Raw genomic sequence first — 25568 nt, forward strand, 5'->3', positions numbered from 1 at the left:
CATTTTATCCACCCAATAACATTAATAACTGTGATATGTACATGTGAGAACTGGAGAAAGTGCTCTAACCCTCTTGCATACGGTCAGACGAACACTGGGCCCAGATTTATGGGTCAGCTGAATCACAGCCATCAGATCTTTATAGTTCACCACAGTATCTGGAGGACAAAGAGTTCAAGGTCAAAAAAGAAAAACAACATTTCACATCACAAATTCACTGTGGCCTTATCAAGTAATTGCGTTCTCTATAAGTACATGTGCATAGATAAGTGCTGGACAATATAGATAAATACATCAAATCTAAATTTTAAAATGTATAAATATAATTTATATATACTCATAATTATAATTAAATCAAAGTTTTAAATGTGTGTGCATGAGTAAATATACAGACAGACACACACACACACACTCATATATACATATATGCATTCATAAATGGGTGTGTAACACAGATATATATAATATATACATACATATAGTATAAAACAAAAACTTATGTTAGATGTAATTAATCGATTTGACAGCACTATTAAGTATATAACAATGATTACTATTTTTATTTTATTATATATTTTATATATTACACACTTTATGTATTTGCATTGAAAATATGTCAATTATGTCAAGACTTTATTTCGATGGTCCACTTTAGACATTCTACTGACTTTAAGTAACTTTGCAACAACATGTCAACTTATTCTACTCACCCTAACCTTACCATAACAGTCTACTAATACTCTAATGAGAGTTAGTTGACATGTAGTTGCAAAGTTCCTTATAGTCAGTAGAATGTCTAAAGTGGACCATCAAAATAAAGTGTAACAATTTATTTTGCAACCAAAACTCTTATAAATGTATCATCAATATTTGAACCGCCCAAGCCAAGCAAGGACTCAGAGTGTGTGCGGATTTAGGTGGTGTGTGGATTAGAGTTAACCAGACTGACCAGTAGACAGCACTTGGTGAAGGAGGCACTTGATGAGGGTGGAAGTGAGGTGGAGTTCAGAGAACAGCAGACTGAGGCCAGAGTATCCCACATCCCTCAAACGCAACCTCTGCTTACTCTTCTCATACACACGGTCACACTTCAGCATCCGCTCAAACAACTGCAAAAACACACAGAGTTTGGACTAAAGCAGCTGTTCAAATGTCAATATACGTACTAATAATACATCTATAAGACAGTATCTTACATTTTTATTTAATACTAATTTACTTCATCCTCAAATATTAAATAATGCATTATGCATTAAGGGATACTTCACCGATTAGCATTAGGCTTTGTATCAGTAGAAACCCGGTAGTATGACCGTGCTTCCCTCCCTCATGTTCCCCTGAGACGAGAGATTTCTGTATTGTGTGTCTGGAAAAAAAACTCAGATGACGCAAAAATCGTAATTTTCCGTCATCAGAGGCTTTTTTGTCCAGAGGCGAGAGACTACAGCCAGTAGGAGGAGCTCGTTCCGCATGTGTTCGACCCGCCCATAGGGGGATCTCACGATAAAACGGCGTCTTTTCAGTTTCGAGTCGACTAGTAGCCTAGTTGTGTCATTTCTTCCGATACTGCCCTCTGTAACCGGTGGGCGTGGCTTGGGAGTGTCCTCGTAGGGCAGTGAAGCAAGTGCATTCTGGGAGTTGTTGTCTTTCATCCACATCAGCCAAAAATACATTTTCTGGCTTTTCTCAGTCTAGAAGGCTCCAACTTCTAAAATAATTTCACATTTCTACTACATAAATGACCCAATTTAAATACACATTCATCTTTCCCGTGGTGAAATATCCCTTAAAATAAAGCATATTTACAGTTGCTGAGTATTCAAATATGAATACATATCAAAATATATTTAAATCCAAGTTCTGACTTTTCAAACTATTAGAATGAACATTAAAGTCAGGAAATAAAATGGAAAATTCTTGTTGGAAAATATTTATTTTAAATGATTTATCCATGCACATCATTATTTTTTATATTTTTTATATTTTTTATATTCATGTGCCTCATAATCTTTAATCATTAAACCTTCCCCTCCCTCTTGCAGTGACATCTCTTCTCTGATGACGTGTTTACTTGCACGAGGGCGGGGCAACCTGCCACAGCCATCCAATCAATTTCCAATGGACAAAATCAAGTCTCGCCCTACATTTGTTCTCGTTGGAGAAGCTGTTTCACTCAGATATACATCACAACAGGGACGAAAAGACTAATCGCAAGTCTGAATATTCTGGTCTCTAGACATGCTCAGCTCTCTTCTTCAGGGTAAGTCTATGGGATTTGTGGGCCTGTTTTGAATGGTTAGAAATCTAACAGCATGAGGTTTCACTTGCAGAACAACAAGTGATGCACATACGTTATCGTTATTTTTGGATCTCTAACCTCAAGCATGAGAAGCAAACACCTCTGATAATAATGTGTGTGCCACCGACGCTGAGAGTGTTAAGCGCACCTTGAAGACGTGCTCTCGGAGGCGGTCGGAGTGTTTGTTGTTGAGCAGCAGGGCGTAGCAGGAGTCGGCCGATCCCGGCTCAAACAGCAGCAGGAAGAGCTGGTCCCGTGCAGCGCTGGTCTGAAGAAGAGTCAGCAACAGCTCCAGGATCACACACAGCTACAACACAACACAAGCACGGCGTTCATTTCATTTTCATGTTTAGTTAATGCTTATTGCTAGTAAGTGATAAGAGCAGGAGAAACCGGAAGAGTCATCGATTAAATGAATTGGCGGGTCAGTAAATCCAGTTTGTGGTTAAGCACATTGAGGTTTAGGAATAATTAAAATAGAGGAAGACAGACGTTTGCTCTACGGATTAGAAAGGGCAGATCAATAGCAATAAAAGAGAGTGCTTCTTTCCTGGACACATGCACAAAACACTCACACAAACAGTCAAACATCACGTATAACTAAAAGCTATCTTAATTCATATAGTAAAGCTAAAATAAATTCTTAAGAAATTGATAGTCAAAATAATCCAAAGCTTTGAAATGAAGTCTTTTTCTATTTAACTTATAGTATGTAAATAATGCACTGCAGTGGTGATGATAAAGTACACTCTTTTTAAGTATGAAATAAGATTGTACAGTTTTAATTTTACAAAATATTTCTTTTTCAAATAAATGATTTTCTTTTGAACTTTCTATTCAGCAAAGAATCTTGAAAATACATATTGACAAAAATATTAAGAATTTTCAACATTGATAATAATCAGAAATGATTCTTGAGCATCAAATCATATTAGAATGATTTCTGAAGGATCGTGTGACTAGAGTAATGATGCTGAAAATTCAGCTATATAAATTATTATATATAATTATAAATAATATTTTACAATATATTCAAATTGAAAGCAGTTATTTTAATTTGTAATAATATTTCACAATATTTATGTTTTAACTGTATTTTTTATTGCCTTGGTGAGCACAAGACAAAAAATAAAACACATTGTACCAACTCCAAACTTTTGAACAGTAGTGTACTGTTTTCAGGACACACTAATCCTAATCCCGCTAATATCTTCCTCTTCTCACCTGTTCCTCATCTCCAATGGCAGCGATGTATCCCAGAATGCTCTGGATCTCATCTTGGGTGGTACCTTTGCTGATGTAATACTTCAGAAGGCCACAGAGAGATGCTCTGATTGTCTTAATGTCGTCCTCACTCAGATCTGTATCTTTACTTCCAGAACTAGAAAGGGAAAGAGAGAATGGATGAAGTGATGAGAAAGAGGCAGAACAGTCATGAGGTGATAACATCACAGAAAGTGACACAGCAGAGGACTGAGGGATTGTGGGAGATGTAGTCTTACCCATAGTAAAGGCGAACTGTATCCAGCAGGAACTGCACTCCATATTTCTTCCTGAACTGCTTCCTGCTGTCTTTGATGACGGTGGACATGTACTGGATGTGACCTTTACCACGACAAACACATCATGCTCATCACAAATGTACAGGAGCCTCACAAAACGTACACATCATAACTGCACAACAGTGACCGACAACTTTTTTTCAGCCTAGTATTTCTCACATTCATTTTCTTCATAGGGATTTCAGAGTTTTCAAATCTCTCCTCCAGATTATGGGGAATTAAATATGATTTTTAACTAACTAACTTGAGGCTTTTACAGAATTATATTTATAATATCTTGAACAAAATAAAATCTATAAAAATAAAAATAAATAAAATAAAATAAAGCAACCCAAGGGCTAATGGTTAAGGAGGTCTAGGAGTGGAACTTAAAAATAAAATGAAGGAATCAGTTATCAATGTAATAAATCAAACATAAGAATAAATATAAATAAATCACTATTTAAATGGACAAATTAATAGACATCATAAAACTTATACATGTTTTAAAATTTTGTTAAATAAAATAATTAAACTTTAAATGAATGAATAATTTTTCATATACTGTATAAAACTGTTTTAAAATGTAGGTTAATAAAACCATAAAGTAGAAACCATAAATTATTACAAAAAAAATGTATATTGCATTTAAAAAAAACACACACATTTGCTAATTGCTTTTTTATGCATTGTCAAACAAGTTATAAAAAAATACATTTTGCTATGGAGAAAATGAATGGGATTTTGCACAAACATAAATTACAGCATGAATTAAGCACACACAAACAGAATGTGCGTCCCAATTCACATTTATACACTATTCTATGATAATGTAGTGTGTTCACACTAAAAAATTTTAAATAGAAAAAAGTGCACTTTAAATACTAGGATGATCCACTTAATTAAGTCGCAGCTTTAATTACATAGCAGAGGGGGAGGGGCTATCAGACGCTGATGTTGAATGACAAAATAGCCTTCTAAATTCATACACTACATGGTTGAATACATAGTGTAGTGTAAGTGCAGTGCATAGTGGGACAGGACTCGAGACTGACCGATGCGCAGGGGGAAGTCTCCTTGGTTCCAGATGCTGAAGTTGAACAGCAGGTGTGTGTGGAGCTGCTGCAGGAGCTGCGAGTTCTTCTCATACGTCATCTGCTCAATCAGCAGCTGAACCGACACCAACACACTCACGTCCACCAGGAACGCTGGCAACTGCACACAGACACAGAACCGGACGGCGAAATCAAGACATGCAGAGGGAAAGTCTGAGAATTCAAGAGCGGGAGAATCATGGCTACCTTCTGCAGCAGAGCTCCTAATGTGGCCACACCGTGCGAGTGCAGAAGTGTTTCCTGGTTTATGGGATGCCGCTGCAGGAAATGCTTGATAACCAGCAAGAACGTCGCTACGAGATTCTTCTCCAGTCTGGCCTCTGAATAATTAATGTCCATAAACATCACACGAGAACATTGTTAAGATGTATAATAATCAGAAATACAGAAAAGGGGCAAGTGATAAGATCTTTCAGATGCAAAAGATCAGTAACACATTCATTCTGTCCACCAACAGCTAATAACAGTGTTATTCTAGGATTATTTACATACTCTTTTCACATATTTTAGTAATAATCATAAGCTTAAACACTCAAAATTCACTGAAATTGGACATTGCTTTGCAATGGAAACTGTTCTTTTATTACAATTTATCACAAAACTTCAAATTTGGAACACAAATTAATTAGACAAATGGCTTTGAATTTCTAGCAATTTTAGAGTCCAAATTATTTTGTAAAAAAAAAAAAAAAAATAATAATAATTATATAATATATAGTATAAAATATTATTTTTTAGTTCAGTTCAAAGGTTAAATTAGCTTTCATTTTTATATTTTCACATTTCATTTTAATTTTAGTAATTTTTCTATGTGCTTTTGACATTTTTACTAGTTTTTTTTGTTACTTTTTAGCTTTCATTTATATTTATTTCAGTTTTAGTTGAATTAACTAAGTTTATTAAAAAAATTATGCTATATTTATATTTTATTTCAGCTTTATTTCTGTCAATCAATATGAACATTTAACAGTTTTAGTTACAACACTGTCTAATGATGAGCGTGTGCTCACCGGACGCCCTGTTTGAAGGCAGTATGACCCAGTCTCCCTCAGCGGGTGTGACTGAGTCAGGGCTGATGAACTCTGACCCCGAGCGGTCGACGTGATTTAAATCAGGGGTTAACAGAGTCAACTGTTCCAAGACTGGAAGCAGCACAGGAAGCCCTCCAACACAGTTGATCATGTCCTACAAAAGACGAGAGAGAGAGTATGAGCAGGTGTTTAAGGAGAGGGAGAGTTACAGACAGAACTCTGATAGATTACAAAAATTAATAAAGGACGGGAACGGTATACATACTTTGATATCCCAGTTGACCACTTTATTTCCTGTCATGCGACCATGCAGCATATTAGGGGACAAATCCAGACAAATTGGGTTCCTACATGCCTGTGTATGCAAGGGAACAATGAGACACGTGATGCGAAAATAAAACCCAAAAATGGGTTCACCCAAAAATGAAAATTCTGTCAGTAATCACGCACCCTCATGTTGTTCCAACCCTGTAAGACTTTCATTCATCTTCAGAACACAAATTAAGATATTTTTGATGAAATCTGAGAGCTGTCTCACTCCTTCATAGGCTTCTAGGTAATCGATATCTGCCATCCCAGTACTTTAAGTTTATCAAGCAACGAGGATACTTTTTGTGCAAAAAAAAAAAAAAAAACTTTATTCAACTTCTCATTTTCCTCTGTGTGTTTCTCTGAGTGAGTTCAGGTAGTGTAAAGGCCCTTGCACACTGAGTCCGAAATTTTCACATGCATTTTTCCGTATTTGTGATTCGGTGGCTCTGAAATGTCAAAACACCATTCAAAATGCTTGCTACGGAAGCGAAAAACGCAGAAAATCGAACCCGATCCGAATTTTTTTATGACGGATGAAAGTTTCGGAGGCAGTGTGTAAGCGTGATTGACACACCGTGAGGTCGTATTTATTTTTTAACGTGCGAAAATTTCGGACGCGAATTTCAGACTCAGTGTGCAAGGGCCTTATCAGCGCAGCGCTTCTGGGTTGTACGTCAGAACGTAGGCTCACTATTGGCCAGCATCACACACGACCAGCGTCGGCCAATAGGGAGCCTACGTTCTGACGTACAACCCAGAAGCGCTGCGCTGTTACACTACGTGAACTCACTCATTCATAGTTGAATAAAGTCATTATTTTTGTTTGTTTTTTGCGCACAAAAAGTATTCTCGTCGCTTGATAAACTTCAGGTTGAGCCACTGGAGTCACTCGGACTATTTTAACGATGAACTTTTCTGGGATGGCAAATATCGATTACCTATCAGCCTATGAAGGAGTGAGCCAGCTCTCAGATTTCATCAAAAAATATCTTAATTTGTGTTCAGAAGATGAACGAAAGTCTTACGGGGTTGGAACAACATGAGGGTGCGTGATTACTGACAGAATTTTTTGGGTGAACTAACCCTTTAAGTAAAAAAAAAAAAAATGCAAATATAACATTCTATTGTGCATAATTTGTACAGCTCAGTCCTAGGTGACCTAGATGTTGACCTACATGCACACCTCACCTTTGGAGAATAGTGTAGCAGAAGTTTAGGTGCCAAGTCTCCGAGTTCAGCTTCTTGGCTTTTAAAGGGAGAAATACAGTTTGGTCCTGCGCTACAGAGGGCTTTGATGTGGCTGGCTTGGAGGGGCTCGTGGAAGACCATGACACTTCCCAGCTGCCCTTGCAGTGAGGTGGGACTCCCCCACTCACTGTCCTGAGTCCCGGCGGAAATGAGTTTGGTGACGGACTCAGGTTTGGTCCCTAGCAGCCCACCCCAGCCCGGGAGGATGGCGCCCAAAGACGTGCGTCCCGAGGAATTACCTCCGGAAAACGGAGGATCTGGGATTTGAGAGGGAGGAGGGGTCGTGGTGCGGTGACCCGCTGAACCAATGCAGCATGACGTGAAGGCCTGAGAGAGAGAGAGAGATACAAAGATAAATGAATAGACTGAACAGACACAGAGTTTAAAGAGGTCCTATTTTGCTTTTTTATACTTTCATCTTTCTTTAGTGTGTAATGTTGCTGTTTGAGCATGAAAAAGCTCTGCAAAGTTACAAAGTCCCTCCAGCGGGAGTTCTCTATATCAGTGTCACTGTTTCTGAACTCCTTGAAACTGGTGGAGTAATAACTTATTTTAATGACTCCCGACTTACGGACATGGCATCCGAGGAATATTTCTTATTTTTCTCAAGATATTTTGGTTTATTTCCAGATTCAATCATAGACTCATTCTTACATACTAGAGCTTGTACACACATGCACACTCTTCAAAAACGACGCTTTAAATCTCTTAACAAACTAAAAGACTTAAATGACATTTGCATGTATTCCAAGTAACATATACAGATTGTACTGAATGTCAGCTTGCTTATTTTGCTCAAGATGAGGATTTATTAAGCCCACATGTCATAAAAACCAGAAACTCTGCTTCACAGGTGAAGAGCTGTCATCCCAACCACACAACTTTGGAACTATGGTTTTGGGAAACAAAGACTCATTGAACTATGCTGATAATGACGGAACTTGCGACCATAGTTGGCTAACGATAGTTTCGGGAAACGCACCCAAGAGCGTTTATTATTTGAAAAATAAAGCATGAAAATCTATTTTAGTAGAGGCCAAAAACAAAATCAAAACTCTGAAAAAGGGTATAATAGCTCCCCTGTTCCGCTTCACTTTCTGAAATGCTGCTAGGGTGGTTTTTAAGTGGTTTTTCAATAAGAAACGGTACAGAATTGGTTGTTTCTCTCACCTCAGTCATGGTTGGGTATTTTAAAGGTGCTGATAGTTTCTGCTGTCCATCCACAAAGATGTAAACCAGACTCTGGCCAAACGGCCTCTTCCCCGGCACGTGGACTACACCAATGCTGTGCTGCAGGTCAGATACAAACATCTCATTACAACTCAATTTCACTTTGTTCTTGGACAAAGAACTGGGTTGTCCATGCTGTAACAAAAAACACAAATATTTCTTTGGTCATGTGACTCACCCAGAGCGAATCACAGAAGCAGTAGTCAGGCAGCATGACGGTGACATATTCTTTCTTAGTGCACACGGCAACCACAAGCACTCCAGCTGAACTGATAAAGGCCTCGAACCCGGTGCCGCCCGGGGTGAAAAAACTATGCACATAGAAAAAGATAAGAACAAGCTTTTACAAATCAGTCCACATAGTGAAAATTATTTAAATATTACATTTTAGGAGGTGCAAACACAGGATGTGCAAATAAAAAAAAAAGTTTCTAAATTGAAACAGATGAGCAATTACAATTTCAATTACTGGATTGTTTAATATTTGCAATAATTTTACATTATATTTAATATGTTTACGTTAATTTTTTTTTTTTTAAATAAAATATACTGACTCTTGGTGCAAATACACTACAGTTCAAAAGTTTGGGGTCAGTACATTTTTTTTTTCAGCAAGGATACATTAAATTTATCAAAATGACACTAAAGACATTTATAATGTTACAAAAGATTTCTATTTCAAATAAATGCTGTTCTTTTGAACTTTCTACTGATCAAAGAATCTTGAATATGAAGAATTCAAAGTTATTTTAAACGGCAATAATATCACAGTATTTTTAATTAAATAAATACAGCCTTGGTGAGCATAAGAGACTTCTTTCAAAAACTAACCTAACTTTAACATTTGAATGGTACTGTATGAACATTATTTTGCCCACTAATTTATCTTGTTTCCTTTCCCACCAAAATCACCATCACACCAGTAATCTCTTTTATTTCCATTCTAACCTGTACAACTGTTTCCTCTTCTCTCCTTTACTGGACGGGTCCAGCTGATCTTGGTCCATTGACAGCCAAGCAAAGAAGCTGAAGGCGTAGCCTGGCCATCGGAGGATAGTCGGCACGGAGATGCCAGCCATGGGCGGTGACAGATCAAAATACTGCATGGCGCTCTCCATGCCCTGTTTACGCACCATCCCCAGGAGCGAGCGCAGAACCGGACCCACATACGGGTGAGCGCGGCCCGGTTCGTCCTGTCGCAGGAGTCGCAGTAGATTCTGGAGCTCGGAGGAACTCAGCGATTGACTGCCTAAAGAACCCAACAGCCCCACCAGACTCTCGGCACAGGCCCGGTGTAGCCTCTCGTGCCTCTCCAGAGCCGACAGCAATCTGAGAGTCATGGAAGAGTTGACGCAGGTGGCTCTCGTCCGCCGGTTCAGACCGCAGATCCGCCGGAGCCAGTCCGCAGTGAAGATCTGCAGCTCGGCAGAGTCCATCTCGGGAAGCCACTGGATCAGGAGCAGGAGAGGGTCCACGTTACTGATGCCCAGGAGGCCCACGGATGAATGTTCACCTTCAACAGCCTGTGGGAATACAAGGACGAAAAGAAAGGACGTGAGATGACTCCGTTCCAAAAGTAGTAGGCTGCCCACTCAAGGTAAATTTAAAGGCATCAACGTGATAAATAGTCAGATCACTCGAGTCATATGCTAATACCAAATGTAAACAGTAGGGGTGCAATGGTTTGCTCCGTGATCCGTATGGACCAGGCCCCACGGTTCGGCACGCATGCGATTCGCGGATTAATTGCTAAGTTTAACCATCACAGACTGAAAGTTTATCATTTGCACGTTTTTTTTTTTTTTTTTGGCTCATATATCTCTTTTAATTCATTTTATAGCTGTTTTAATTTTCCTTGCTTTTATTTTGTGATTATTTTAATTCCTTTCTGTGTAAAGCACTTTGAACTGCCATAGTGTATCAAATCTGCTGTATAAAAAAACGTGCCTTGCCTTGCCTATTTACACATTCAAGCCGTTCAAGTGCAAGAAGAGGCAAAAGAGAACTCAATCACGCACTGTTATCTGAGCTATTATTTCGCATCTCCTTGTCCTTGAACATACACATACTCACAAAATGATTTTAAAATAATACCCGTCTCGACAAGTATTCTCATAAACACAGTCAGTTTTGTCTTAAAGGTGCCGTAGAATGGATTATTTTATTATTTTATAATGTTTCCTGGGGTGCCCTTATAATGTTAGTATGTTTATTAGATCAAAATTTGTTATAATTTAGAAATAAAAGGCATATTTCCTAGCCTGATTTCATACCCTGATCTGGACACTCTGTTTGAAGGGGCGTGTCTGCTGTGAGACTTCAGTGTAAACGCCCACTGCTGTGATTGGCTGACATGCTTGCATATGAAATATCTGGCATTACATGTAGAGCTATCTGGAAAACATTTACTATTACAACGATTATACGTTTTTACTATTACAGCTATCGGGATTAACGAATCATGATAAGTTTTTTAAGTATTTAGATCTATTCCAGCATTGAGCAGATGACAGCCTGTTGATCGCGTGAATGAAGATCTTATCACTGCAACGCGATTTACTGATGCATAAACAGTGTTGAACGACTTTGAGAGAAAGATTATCTGTCTGGACTTGAACAATTACACATCAGAAATTCACATAACCCACTGGTTCTCCAGAGGCTCGGATGAAGGAGCTAAACAAATATTTTTGTGTTCATTTGTAGTTACATCCAAACACTGAACAACTGCCATGCTTCGTTCGCTCGTCTGCAAGCCACGATGTCTCTCGAGGAAAAAACAATATCGCGCTGGATCTAGATAACACAGTGTAAATTATCGTTAATAAAATCACTACTTACCGCTTGCGGGAATATAACGTTAGTTGAAATTGCACCCTTCGTCCGTTTGAGACGCCGAGAGAAGCCTGGCTGCTTGATATTGTTCCAGGTTAGAAAAACAGTCCGTGGTGAAATGGGCAGAGCAACTAACAACTTCGAATTAAACTGTAGCGGTATCCGATTATAGATAGATTATAGATAGATCTGCCATTTTCTCTATGATCCTCGCTTGTTTCTTCACCTGGCTGCAGAACTTCCGATGATTCGGCTGTGCAGTTTCGCCTGGCACTGAGCATGGGCTGGCTTATGCAAATATTTAGAGGCGTACATATTAATGATCCCAACTGTTGCGTCACAGTTGGTGTTATGTGGAGATTCGCTTGTTTTTCAGGGGTGTTTTTCAAAAACGAGATTTAAACAAGCGGCAACCTCCCCGTCTCTCCCTTGAAACCAACACGGAAGTGAGTTAAACTGTAATTCGTTGACTGGCCGCTTGAGGCTGTTGTCAGAAGTGAGTCAAATCTGTATCTCCCCCATGTTAAAATGACCAACTTTACAGCAGAAAAAAACGTGTTTAAAGCCTGGTGTCTGTATGTGGATTTGGTCTATACAGCTAATTTTGCCCTTCATAACAACTGTGAGGGGGGTGAATTATTTTATAACTCGTCCGTTTAGTTGATTAATATTTAAATTTAAGGGTGTGGCCAAGCCACTTGAGTGACAGATGGATTGCCGCTGTCAGTGCTAGCCGTTTGTCTGCTGTTACTAGCCGTCACTTCACCTCAGCAATGTTAGCTGCTGAACTTGCCATCTCTGCAGTGTTTGTGCTTTTTTTCGGGATTATCATTTCATACAATTTTAATACTTGGGTAACGTTACAAAGCTCACGTCTTTGGATTCCGTCGTTATCGTTCGAGAGAACAACCAGCGCTGTATTTCAGTTGTTTTCCTCTGTGAACATGCACTAATGGATGTCTGACAATTTCGTTGCTTTTTGGGGTTTTCAAATTTAAAACGTCAATAAATGCTCGTTCGTTCTGCTCCCATGGAACAGATGGATTATAATATGCTTATTTAGGTTACCGTCAGATGAAATCATGCGGGCGTCGGCGCTTTCTCCGTCCGTGAATGAGCGCGGATTTTCTAGCGCATTTACTTGCACTTCAAAGGCAATATATCTATGGTTTAACGGTTAAACCATAACCCATTTGAGAGACGGCCAACATCAGAATTTAAAATGGACTGAATAAGCTCTCTACGAACTTGAGCGATGCCGCGCTGACGGACCATGAAAGAGTGACGGACATGTATGGACATAAATCACTGTCACACACAAACACTCTCGAAGTAATACACAGTCTCACTTGTAGCCATGTCTTTTAACTATTATAATATTTCGAAGGGCAAAAATAGGAACGTTTAATTGGCTTTACATCATCAGCTAACTCGATCACGTCGAGCTAAGTGATTTCAGATAGCCAGGCTCCTCAGCTCCACTCACGCCCCCCCGCCTGTTTGTCCATTTTCTGTTATCCGGGAGTGACGCAAGGCCAAGATGGCGACGGCCGGCTCCGCCCACTTTAGGCTTCAAAAATGCTCTTCAGAAACCTACGGGTGACGTCACGGACACTACGTCCATATTTTTTTACAGTCTATGAATTTAAATAAGAAAGAGAAAACTATGGTGTTTGAGACTCACTGTATGTCATGTCCATGTACTGAACTCTTGTTATTTAACTATGCCAAGATAAATTCAATTTCACATTCTAGGGCACCTTCACCTAGTGAACTTAAACAGTTGGATCATTGGATCAGTTCATTAGGTCTTACAGAACAAAACACATCTTTAACAAAGATGAATCTATGTTATATTTATACAGGGAACAATTATTTTTATTTGTATACCTGAATACTACTGATGGACCTTACTTTATTTGTGTAAAGGGGACTTGACTTGATGAGAAAGAAAGAGGCAGAAAACATGTGACTGACTCACAAGAAAACCGGAAGTGTTCATCTCACCATATTCATGAGTTCCTTCAGCAAGTGTCTGGACGGCTGACCCAGTGACACCAACACTTCATACAGGTGAGTGTAGCCAATCCGCTCCTTAAACACTTCCTACAAGGAAACAAAGTTGGCTTTTAGTTATTATTTTATAAGTTTAAATTAGTTGCTGAATGGTTCAAATTCACTAGTTCAAGATAATCAACATATCCTGAAAGAATAAAGAATAATAATAATAATAATAATCTGGAACCAGTCCAAAAGAATCCTAATGGATTCAAATATGAATCAAATAAAGATTCCTAATGGTTATTAATCTTGGATCTATAACAGATCTATAACAGAAAAAAAGATTATATTCACAACATAAATGTTAATGATATTTCCAGGCCTAGAATATTTTTTTTTAAATCCCACATAGTTTCACGATCATGGAAATCCTGTCCTAAAGGTCCCATTTATTCTACTGCTAATTATATGCATAACTACACTACCACTCAAAAAAGTTTGGGGTCAGTTTTCTTTTTTTCTTTAAAGAAATGAATAATTTTATTCTGCAAGGATGCATTAAACAGATCAAAAGTGACAGAAGAGAAAGTGCTATAATGTTACATGTTTTAAATAACAGATTTATAACAAAAAAAAATTATGTTACAAATAAAATCTCAATTTAACATTGATGATAATCGGAAATGTTTCTGGAGCAGCAAATCATCATATTTGAATGATTTCTGAAGGATCATGTGACACTGAAGAGTAATGATTCTGAAAATTCAGCTTTCCATCACAAGAATAAATTACATTTTAACATTTTATTCACATAGAAAACAGTTATTTGAAATTGCAATAATATTTCACAATATTACTGTTTTACTGTATTTTTTACCAAATAAATGCAGCCTTGTTGAGACTTCTGTGCTTGAAAGAAGTCATAAAAACACATACTGACTCAAAACTTTTGAATGGTAGTGTATAAAGAAATATGTAAATTTGTTGGAATTCTATTATTACAAACCTTTGCAGCAGGAGACTTGTGCATCACTGTCGAGAGGGTTTTAATCGTTGCCACGGCAAGAGAGTCGAGCCTCCCTTGGAACACCTGATTGGAGGAAAACGCAGTCAATCATGAAATACTGTACAGCCAATGGCTGAAGACTTACAGTGTGCCGTGTGTCCTGTTCTATTCCTGCCCTGTCGGTTCACTTTGCCATGCAAATAATGAATGAAAAGCCACGATGAGGAGCTTTGTTCATCACCAGAACCATGCTTACATGAATAGGCAGGAATAGAATCAGGCATAAATGATCATTTATGTTGATTATCTGAGTGAAATTGTTTGAGTTCTGAGTTTAAGATGACGTCAGATCATCATCACTGCTCAGATCTGAAACTAAAAACTCCCCATCACCAAACACACACACATCCTATATATACATACATAGACATCAAAACCCCTCCACAACACAAAAGAACTCTGTCCAGCCACGCCTTATCATGAGACTCCTGATTGGCTGATTGCAAAAATCATGTGATGTTCGTTGCAATTGGCTAGTTCACAACAGATAAGAATAAGACAAAGACCGGCTGGAGAGTAACACGAACTGAACAGCAATAAACAGAATAAGACATGAAATCACGGAGGTCCTTCTATACAGCGATAAGCACACACAGCTATAGGCCGATAATCTCCACCAGCAACACAAGACTGCTGAGGTCACAGCATTCAACCCTGTTACCATAACCATACCACCAGAGGAAAGGTCGAAGGGGGAACGGAACGGGAGGGAAACAAGCAAAGCAAAATAAACAGAATGAGATTGAATGATGATTACTGAAAGCATGACTGAGTAAATAAACTAAAGACCACTCCATTACAAGCTTCCACATTCACAGCACTTTAAATGCAGAAATGGACTTCTATATGATTGTTTTGATACCGAAACAGGGAAGTGCTGAATGGCTTGTGAAAAAGGGCTGATCACTTACTGTATGGTGGCAATAGATTTAGATGTGACACTCTGTGTTGTCAGGCCACAGTACGAAAAATGCATGCAATATGGGTGGGTAATATAAGCAAAAACATATACTTTTTCAATACAAAATTTATTACGAGATTCTTAAACATTTTGGTTGATATATCACAATATAAACATTTGATAGAAAACTGATCCAAAAACCACTGAGAAAGTTCATTTAAACTTAAAACTAGTGACAGACCAGCATATTAGCCAAATTAACATATATTAACAGAAACAGAATATATATTCCATAAAATGTTTGTATTTTAGTACAGCTTCTAAAAGATATTTTAGTACAACTTCTAAAAGCTAGTTTTAATTTCAGCTATTTAAATTCAGCTTTATTATCTAATTCATTATTATTTAAATGCACATTACAAATAAGATGTTATTTTCCATTATTAAACTGGATTGTTTATAATATATATTTATTATTGTTTATATTTTACAAAGAAGTATTTAAATATGTTTTTATTTATACAGTATATTTATCTATTCTACAAGTATGTTATTTACATTATATCTGCTTTTTATATATACCGTTTGAATTAAATGTTTCAAATATTTATCAGTATTTATATTATATAATAGTAATTATAGTAATTATTTAAAATTATTTTATATCTATATTATTTGTATTATATATTATTTTATATTAAGATGCAAGTTCCAAGAATTAAAAGAAAAATAATAATAATCTGCTAGTTTCAACCAGTATATCACCCACCCCTGCAAGTTTATATGTGACTTTTCTGACTCATAGCGAGAGAGAGAGAGAGAGAGAGAGAGAGAGAGAGAGAGAGAGAGAGAGGGGGGGGGGGGGGTGGTCTTGTCCTGGAGTGGTCATGCGGGCGGCGGGGGGCGTAGGTGAGCGGGAGTGACAGGAAGCACATGGGCGGTACCTGAATCTCACTCTCTCCTGTCAGTAACCTGTTGGTTAAATCTTTCTGGTCCTTGTCTGCAGCTGTGCACCTAGCGTTAACCAGCTGCAGGGCAGAGCCGACCGCAGCAAGCACAGCCGGTCAGATGAGAGGAAAGGGCAAAGGGTTAAGGTTAAACGGTAGGAGGTCAAAGGCCATGACCCTAAGTGCCTAAGTGTTCCGTCGCTAAAGGACAGAAACATGCATGGATAGAAGGCAGTGCTGCAGTTTAGATACGTGTACATGCTGTAAAGTGGTAACTATATAAGCACAGTAATGGCAATATCCTAAAGAGACAGTTGAAACAATTTTGCACAAAGCATACGGTTCTTTAAGGCAAAGAAAAACAAACACAGGATTGTAAACATTTACACAAGAAAATGATTGGCGAGACGAATTCTCTCATGTGCATAAACACACACAGAAAATCCTGCAACTGAACAATCATTTAAATGACAATCGATTCTGACAGGATCTAAAACACACTCAAACAGACGGATGTTCCTGTCAAACACTGTAATGAAGGTCAGATATTCATTATTAACATCCTGTAAAAGTCATTTAGTGTCAATAGAGCTCAACAATTGGGTTCTGGAAAAATCCCATTCAAATTCACCATCTTTAAATCAAGATCTTTAAGGTTGTTAACGTTTAAAGAATCACATTTAATTGCTGAATTCTTACACTGTTGAAAAAAAAGTGCAAAAATTGTATCTTTCAGCTTGTATGTATTTACTGTAACCCTAAAGGATGCATATTATATTAGTATGTTAAATAAGTACCCTTAGGGAATTACTTTGCACCCTTAGGGTAGTTTCACTCTTTAGGGTTAGATAATTATATTTTTACAAGGATAATAAGTTATTATAATTATATAGTATCTTGTTATGCAGGCTAATAGAGGCTGTTCAAAAGTTTGGCGTCAAAGTTTTTAATGTTTTTGAAAGTAGTCTTTTCTGCTCACCAAGACACTTATTTAATAAATTAAAAAAACAGTAAAAACAGGAATATTGTGAAATATTATTACAATTTCAAATAACCGCTTTCTATTTGAATTAATTTAAGGTGTAATTTATTCCTGTGATGCAAAGCTGAATTTTCAGCATCATTACCCCAGTCTTCAGTGTCACATGATCCCTCATAAATCATTATAATAAGCTGATTTGCTGCTCAAGAAACATTTCTTATTATTATCAACCATGCTGAAAATATTGTTGAGCTGCTTAATACTTTTGCGGAAATTGCAATCATTTTTTTTTTTTTCAAGATTCTTTGATAAATAGAAAGTTCAAAAGAACAGCATTTACTTGAAATCGTAATATTATAAACGTCTTTACTGTCGTTTTGATCAATTTAATGCAGTATTAATTTCTTTAAAACAAACCTTTCTGACTGAGCCCAAACTTTTGAATAGTATTATAGGTAATGTTAGCCAGCAGCTTCCTTACCAATGTGATAGTTACCATGAGATGCTAGTCGTAGCATTAGAGCATAAGAGACAGCAGAGGTGTTTTCTGATAAGAAAATATATTAAGATACACAAAAACCTGTATAATAAAGTATTCACAATGGCTTATTATGGGAATAGTAGTTAATTCATTCCCTCATAAAAGACACCAAGTACAAAGTCTTTCCCCACAGGCCTTTTTTTCTGATTTTCAAATACTGATTCATCTCAGAGTGGCTTAGAAGATTTCAAGACTCATAACACTTTACTAAAGTGAATGCTTCCAAAATAAAGGGGCCTGACTAAGTTATTGATGAGCTCTATTTGTGCAGTGTAATGTAGTGTAGTGTTGTAAAAGGGAACTCACCTTACTGTTCTGCAGGAGTCGGGTCAGATGCTCGAAACAGTTGCTGTTGAGAAAGATGGCCTGCAAAACTGGTCGGTCGGAGCACTCAAACATATCCTGAATGGTTTCTGAGTGAAATGGAGAACAGGATTCAGAACAGCACTGCGGTCAAGTGCAGACAATTAAAATAGGAAGTCTTTTTCTTTTTAAATTGGGTCTACTAGAATAGGTTTACATTATTTTTCACACAACTGACATTGTTGCAGCACCTCTCTTCCCAGTCTGTCAGTAACTCTCTGTTTAGTTCCTGTCTCTATGAAGAAAAGCGCAGCGTGCTCTGATTGGTTGGCTGGACCAGTGTGTTGTGATTGGTCAACCACTTAGAGCATGTTTTGGAAATGTCCCGCCCCTTACAATAACCGCGAGTTTCAACACACTACTGACTAACTCAACCAAGCCCCGCCCCTTTTTTTAGCATATGCCTTGTGCATCAATTATTTAAATAAGAAATTATTGTGACATGCTCGTTCCCAGAAGAAAATTCAAGACTTCAATCGAGGCGTTTCAAGGAGTTCAGAAACAGTGACACTGATATAGAGAATAACTCCCGCTGGAGGGACTTCGTGATTTGTAACCTTTCATTAACATTGCAGACTTGAGAAAGTTGGATATGTAGAGTGTAACAGGTGCTCTTTAAGGAACACAACACGAGAGACCGATCTACTCACCAAGCATGTTCACCTGTAACCCGACAAAGCGGCTCTCCCAGTGCCGAGAGCGGGGCGGCGGCGGATGACCTTTGACCTGCGCTGTGGCGGCGGGGTCTGAGTTGAGCAGTTTAAAGTAGCTCTCGAGCACGGAGCTGATCTCCACCTGTCTCTGATCGGAGCTGCTGGCCAGGAGCCGGTGCACCACCTCCCTCAAACAGCCCAGAGTCAACAGAGCCTTCCTGTCAGGAGCCTCGCTGTCCCAGTCCTCCCCATCTCCACCTCCGCTCAGACACTCGCCTGTTCCCAGCACTCCCAGCAGAACCTCCATAGTGGCCGGCGAGATGGCCAGCAGAGCGTTACGCTGTTGAGACAAAAGACACATTAAAAGAGATATAGAAAACATCCCGTTTAGGGTTTGAATTATAACGATGTTGATTCTTATCGATTCCAATAAGGTAGATTGCTTTTTTTTTTTACGTAGATATTCACATTTATTCTAGATTTTATTGCAAAATATTTAATTGTAGCTGAATACCATAACAAAAATCAACAAGCTTTAAAATAATGAAAAAAGAACAAATAAACAAATTAGCAATCGCACAAATAAATACAACTGAACAAAGATACGAATGAAATAAACCGTTTCTTCAGATTTTCAGGTATTCAGAAACTGTAATCAAATGGAAAATAACACTGCACTTCATAAATAAAACATTAAAAATATAGTTACAGAAGTTATTCAGTCAAGAACAGCGAGTGAATTTTCTCCTTGTCTTTTGTTGCTGCACGAAACCAATATACTGTTATGCGTTTTCTTTGTCACTTAAGACATAACCGACTGTGTTTACAAGGATATTTTGACATATTTTTGTGTGTATTTGTCCGTTTAAGTGCAAAAAGACAGCGTGCGTGTTTTCTTGCGCTTGAATGGTTTAAAATCAAATTAAAATAACTTTTTCTGTTTGTGCACTTTGGATATGTGTGCAGCACAGAAAACAGCGTGCGAGTCTTCTTGCGCTTGAATGGTTTAAAGGGGTCATATAATGCCATTTTTGTACAAGCTAATATGATTCTTTAGGGTCTAAATTAAAAGTTTGTAATATACTTTAATTAAAAATTCTCATTAGTATTGTAAGAAAACACTAATTTTACCTGGTCAAAAACAGCTCTGTTTTCAGCACGCCGTTTCAGTGCATGTGTCTTTAAATGATAATGAGCTTTGCTCACTCCGCCCCTCTGTTCTGTGCGTACACCGTTTGTAACACAATAACCACGCGTTGATCATTATAAACCTGGGATTATGAATTATATTGAGAACGTCGTACATGGAAAACATGCTGTAATGTACCCTGAGTGTAAACCTTAGATGCATTCATCGTGAAGCCTGCAGCAAGGTTTGCAAATTTCGCAAAGATTAATATAAATACTAATATAAAGGTTAATAAAACATTACACTCACATCTTCTGGAGGTTCAGCAGTAACACGTTGGTACCGATCCGTTTTTTCTCGTTTGTAAAGCTGTCTGGTGTGAAATGATTCGCGTAAACATGAAAGCATGGACGATCGTGGGGAATCCCCGTGAGGGAATCCCCGCGTCAATCCTTTGGGCATATCGCTTCAAAAACAAAACTCAGCCACTGCATCTATAACGGCTCAGATTTAGGAACATCCAAATGACTGCTGTGTTCCTTATTACATCTAAGAACAGAACACCACAATCGCGTAGACGCCATTCTACTCCAGCATAACAACAATGGCGGACTACGATGGCTGTCACAGCTTGCTCAGGGCGGGTCTTGTGTTGAAGCACGGCTGTCAATCACAATCGCGGGAGGGGCGTACGATCTTATGACGTCACAATATCGAACGGCTTGATTTCATAGATGGTCAAACATATAAGGAGATTAAAACAAAACCACTGGATGGATTTTAATCATGATAGGATGGTTGTGTACAGGCACTGCCAACAGACATTTCAGTGCAATCAACTTGTAAAAGTGCATGTACCATTATATGACCCCTTTAAATTCATATTAAAAATGCACACAAAGGAACCGAAAAGAGGAAATTTAATGTATCGAAGTATCCGATTCCTATCCCTAATCACGTTTGATTGCAATTTTAATTGTAAAAGACTGTACTAAATTCCGATCATCTTTCTTGCAATTAGCCAAATACAGAATTTCAATTTGGAATTGGTCTTCTTTTGTAAATTTATTTGCATACCAAATTGTGATTGGTGGAAATTTCATTTTACCACCATAACTGATAAGTCACTTTATTATTTGATCTAAAACTTTAACACTACTCTTTTGCTGCAGTGGTGTACACATGTGGATATGAGCTCACCTGTCCACCCGCGACGATGGATCCAAACAGGTGCAAAAGGCAACATTTCAGACTGTCCTTCAGGTGCTCACTCTCCTGAAAACATTCTGAAAAACACACACAGACACACACGCATGAATGAAGAGGTGTCTGCTTTTTATGCAAATGACAACTGGCAACAACAACACGCTGAATTATTTTCTTGTATGCATCCTGTGACACTTTACTACTCTGGGTCTCTTCGGTACAGAATGTTTTTCACACATTCCTCAGCGCTACAGAGAGTGAAGTATTGACTGCATTAAAAGGGTAACTCTCGCCAAAATTGAACCTAGGCTCTTTTTGTAAATTTACCCGAGGCAAACTTTCGTGTAAAGCAGGGAACTACACTAACCTTTTCCACTGGTGGCACTTGCGCTACTAACTTTTTCAGTTACTGGCGCAAAACATGATTTGGTCGCACAAATTGTTTATAGTAAGCCGCTCTGAATAATAATGAACAATAATGAAACTGTATTGCATACAGATGTGCTTTTTATTTTACTTGCCATCTTTTAAAGCACATGCCTTCTTGTTTTTGTTTTCTTTAACATTGGTTGGGATAGATTTACTGCAATAGAAAATACAGTACACAACAAAGTGCAAAATGGATTTCAACATGCTATGGTTGGCACAGATGGGCAGACTCCTGAACTCTTAAGTAGTGATGCACCGATGTGAAAATTGTGGCCGATACCGATAATAACCGATATTAATATTGCTGTTATGGCCGATATCGATATCTCTGTATAGAAAACAAATTGACTGATAATCAAATAAAGAGAAATTTTCCAAAACATTTTTTTTTTTTTTTTTTTTTTTACACTTTAGAAATGACTTGTGTTGGGCACCTTTACCTGTGTGCAAAATATGTCACACATAGGACACACATGCATTATATTGCATTGCATTGCATATAATGTGTGCTGGTCTAAAATTAAGAAACCCCTAGAAAACAGTAAAAAAAACAAAGGAAAAAAAAAAAAACACCAACAACAAAAAAAACAAAACAGGTGTACAATAAAGATAGGCTACTTAATTTATTATTCCAATAACCAAATATGACACTAAATAGCACAGGGAAAGGGACTTCTATTTGTGACGTGCTGTCTTTGCATTTGAACATTGCACATTTTAAACAGGACAGGCATTAGCTGCATAAATGTTAGCCATACAAACATATTTATATAAAACAGTTGACAATGAATAGAATGGAGTCCAATAATAGCATAACGAATCACTTATTCTAAAAATAATATCAAGTAGTAGGCTAAGTTTGACGAATCCGACATATAACGAGGGCTGTGTTGTAAAACGTCCGTCATTTAACGAATTTTAAAAACACGGATGGATAATACAATATGCTTTCCGACATTTTGACAGAAAAAAACCCAAGCAAGAACAAAATTTAAACTATAGCCCGTCAATTTTCATTTTACAATTATCTTCTATCTGTGTGCGCGCGCGCGTCCGTATTAGTGAGAGAGAGAGAGCTCGCGAGTCGCGCAGATACAATGGTACGTTTTAATCTAAGTAACGGTCGCGGGGCTGAAGCCAACTTGATGTGTTGAATGCTCAGAGCACGTTATAAAACGTATTCTTAAAATACACATTTCTGTTTTAATAAATGCTCGTAGTAAATCATAGCACATTGCCTAAAACATAGGTACAAAAATAATCAGTGATACATTTGCGACCCATTAAAAATTTTGGTCGCAATGGCATTTCAAAAGGTCGCATATGCGACCATTTTGGTCGCAGTGTAGTTCCCTGGTGTAAAGGCATAATTAGAATGGAAACGCCACTTTTAAGTTTGACCGTATTTTCGTTTTAGGTCAACATGCCTTTTGAATGGGAGTTCTCCCAGTTTAAAACTAGATTAAAGACGCATCTTTTTGGCCAGGCATTCATATAATATTTTTTAATCTTACAGTTCAAACTACAATCCGGCCTCTAGTTCATAAACGCCAGAGGAGAACTGGCCCCCGACTGAGCCGGGGTTCTCCCAAGGTTTTTTTTTTCTCCATTAGGTCACTTGATGGAGTTTTAGGACACCATTGGGTCACCTGATGGAGTTTTAGGACACCATTAGGTCACTTGATGGAGTTTTAGGACACCATTGGGTCACCTGATGGAGTTTTAGGACACCATTAGGTCACTTGATGGAGTTTTTCGGTTCCTTGCCACTGTTGCCTTTGGCTTGCTCAGTTGGGGATATTTTGGGGATATTTAATTTTATTTTATCAATCAATAAATTCCACTAGAAACAAACCTTATGTATTATTTTAATTTAATACTGTGAAGCTGCTTTGATACAATCTGTATTGTGAAAAGCGCTATACAAATATACTTGACTTGACTTGAGTGCTTGGGGCACGACTATGATAGCATCAAAATCTCTATTTTTAAAACACTAAGAAGGCTCGACACAACATGAAACTGTGCTCGAAGTATCACCAGGGGCTCTACACATGAACTCCAGCATTGATTTTTTGTGTACACAAAGTTTACTAAAAAGAAAGGTTTTGTACGACTCACTTTATCAGTTAGTGTTTCCGGCCGCCGTCATTTTGTCAGTCAAAAATAGTCGATCTCCGAATGCAACGTAACCGGGAGGAGAAGAAAGATGGAAAGCTCCTAAAGCTTAGTTCCATATAAATTCACGGATAATTTGTTGTTTTGTCGTTAGTGAAAATCAATATTTACCTTGTATTTGAAAAAGGATCCTCATATAATAATGAAATGATTCAGTGATACAGATCGACTATTTTTGACTGACAAAATGCCGGCGGCCGGGAAGAACAACAGCTACAGTGAGTTGTTCAAAACCTTTCAAACTATTCAAAAGGCATTTTGACCTAAAACGAAAATAAGGTCAAACTTAAAAGTGCCGTTTCCATTCTAATTATGCTAAATTTTGACTCGGGTAGATTAATAAAAAGAGCCTAGGTTCAATTTTGGCGAGAGTTACCCTTTGTCACCAACACACTGACACTTCATGTCTCTGGCTTCACCCATTGACATAGAGATAAGCAGTGTGAGGTTATAAGACACTGAGTCTGCTTTGTTTAGAGAGCGCTGGTTATGTGCCATCGCTGAAGGCCAAATGATAAAACAGCAGATTTGATCAGTCATTAAACAAACCACAAGCCCCACAGGGTTCATCCAAAGAGATAGACTTACGGTAGAAGAAGGGCACAAACTCTACAGTGAGCGGTGCAGCTTTATATTTCTGTCTGCTTCTTTCCACAGTACTGAGCTGCTGTCTGCAAGAGCGAGCAAACAAACACAAACCAGATAAACAGACCCATTACTCACACTTCACTTGGTGTCAATGTCATTTCACACGATTATGAATCATGCCATGGAGCAAAGATTCCCAAACGAACCCCTTTGATCTAAAACATTTACTTACAGTCCATCCTGAGATTTTAAGGTAATATTTCAATAATTTTACAACACATTTGATTTGCATGTTTACAGTTCTCTGATGAACCAGATAAGGGTCAGATAATGGTCACATGACATGCGGGTAAACAAATAAAACATTTCAAAAGCGTTCATAAATGCAAAAGTGTAAAAAGTCTTTCATAGATTAAGTTGGATTATTTTAATATTTAAAAAATATAAATATTGATTGTTTTAATCATAATATACTACTTTAACTAATTAATAATAAAACTTTACGACAGATAGAAAATGTTAGATAACATAAATTAATTCAAAACAGATGCAATATTTTGTTACTTTAAGTGGCCAGTGTGCCACAAGTCCAGGTTAATTTCTCCTGCCCTCAAATAACCTTTAAAACACACACAACCACACACACACACACGCACGCACACACAGAGTGGAAGGAGAAAAGCTCTTCACAGAACTTGCAGAACCAGACTAGACTACATGTGTTTATTGGTCAAACACAGCTGTGTTTTTCACTTTATATGCGTTTGCCTCATTCGACGGTTTGTATCTGCCGGGGTCATATTACTGAATAACAGGGAACTGCCTCTGAGTGTTTCTGGTTGGCAACATATACACCATGACTTGTAACACACCTTCACATACAGATTCTTCACCGGCCTGTCATTATTGTAGTGTTGGGTAACTGAAGCAACAACATTTACAAAGCATTTTACTGCAGACAATGTAATGTATG

At 37.9% G+C, this 25568-nt stretch overlaps 1 protein-coding gene across 5 annotated transcripts in view; it reads right to left on the minus strand.

Annotated features, from left to right (window-relative positions):
* nbeal1 (neurobeachin-like 1) overlaps positions 1-25568 on the minus strand; it is a 66154-nt gene that overhangs the window by 23870 nt on the left and 16716 nt on the right. For all 5 annotated transcript variants that reach the window (XM_081381432.1, XM_081381431.1, XM_081381430.1 and 2 more), the window contains exons 7-25: positions 24596-24678; positions 21395-21480; positions 19063-19405; positions 18356-18462; positions 14619-14702; positions 13619-13717; positions 9725-10299; positions 8955-9087; positions 8717-8836; positions 7487-7873; positions 6252-6341; positions 5966-6140; positions 5142-5275; positions 4896-5055; positions 3802-3904; positions 3524-3680; positions 2448-2606; positions 950-1109; positions 70-158 (exon numbers count right to left, since the gene is read on the minus strand). In XM_081381432.1, the coding sequence (XP_081237558.1) occupies positions 70-158; positions 950-1109; positions 2448-2606; positions 3524-3680; positions 3802-3904; positions 4896-5055; positions 5142-5275; positions 5966-6140; positions 6252-6341; positions 7487-7873; positions 8717-8836; positions 8955-9087; positions 9725-10299; positions 13619-13717; positions 14619-14702; positions 18356-18462; positions 19063-19405; positions 21395-21480; positions 24596-24678 (3244 nt within the window). The remainder of the gene's footprint in view (positions 1-69; positions 159-949; positions 1110-2447; positions 2607-3523; positions 3681-3801; positions 3905-4895; positions 5056-5141; positions 5276-5965; positions 6141-6251; positions 6342-7486; positions 7874-8716; positions 8837-8954; positions 9088-9724; positions 10300-13618; positions 13718-14618; positions 14703-18355; positions 18463-19062; positions 19406-21394; positions 21481-24595; positions 24679-25568) is intronic.

The sequence above is a fragment of the Scardinius erythrophthalmus genome (genome assembly GCF_964197995.2).
Source record: "Scardinius erythrophthalmus genome assembly, chromosome: 12".
NCBI classification, from domain to species: Eukaryota; Metazoa; Chordata; class Actinopteri; order Cypriniformes; family Leuciscidae; genus Scardinius; species Scardinius erythrophthalmus.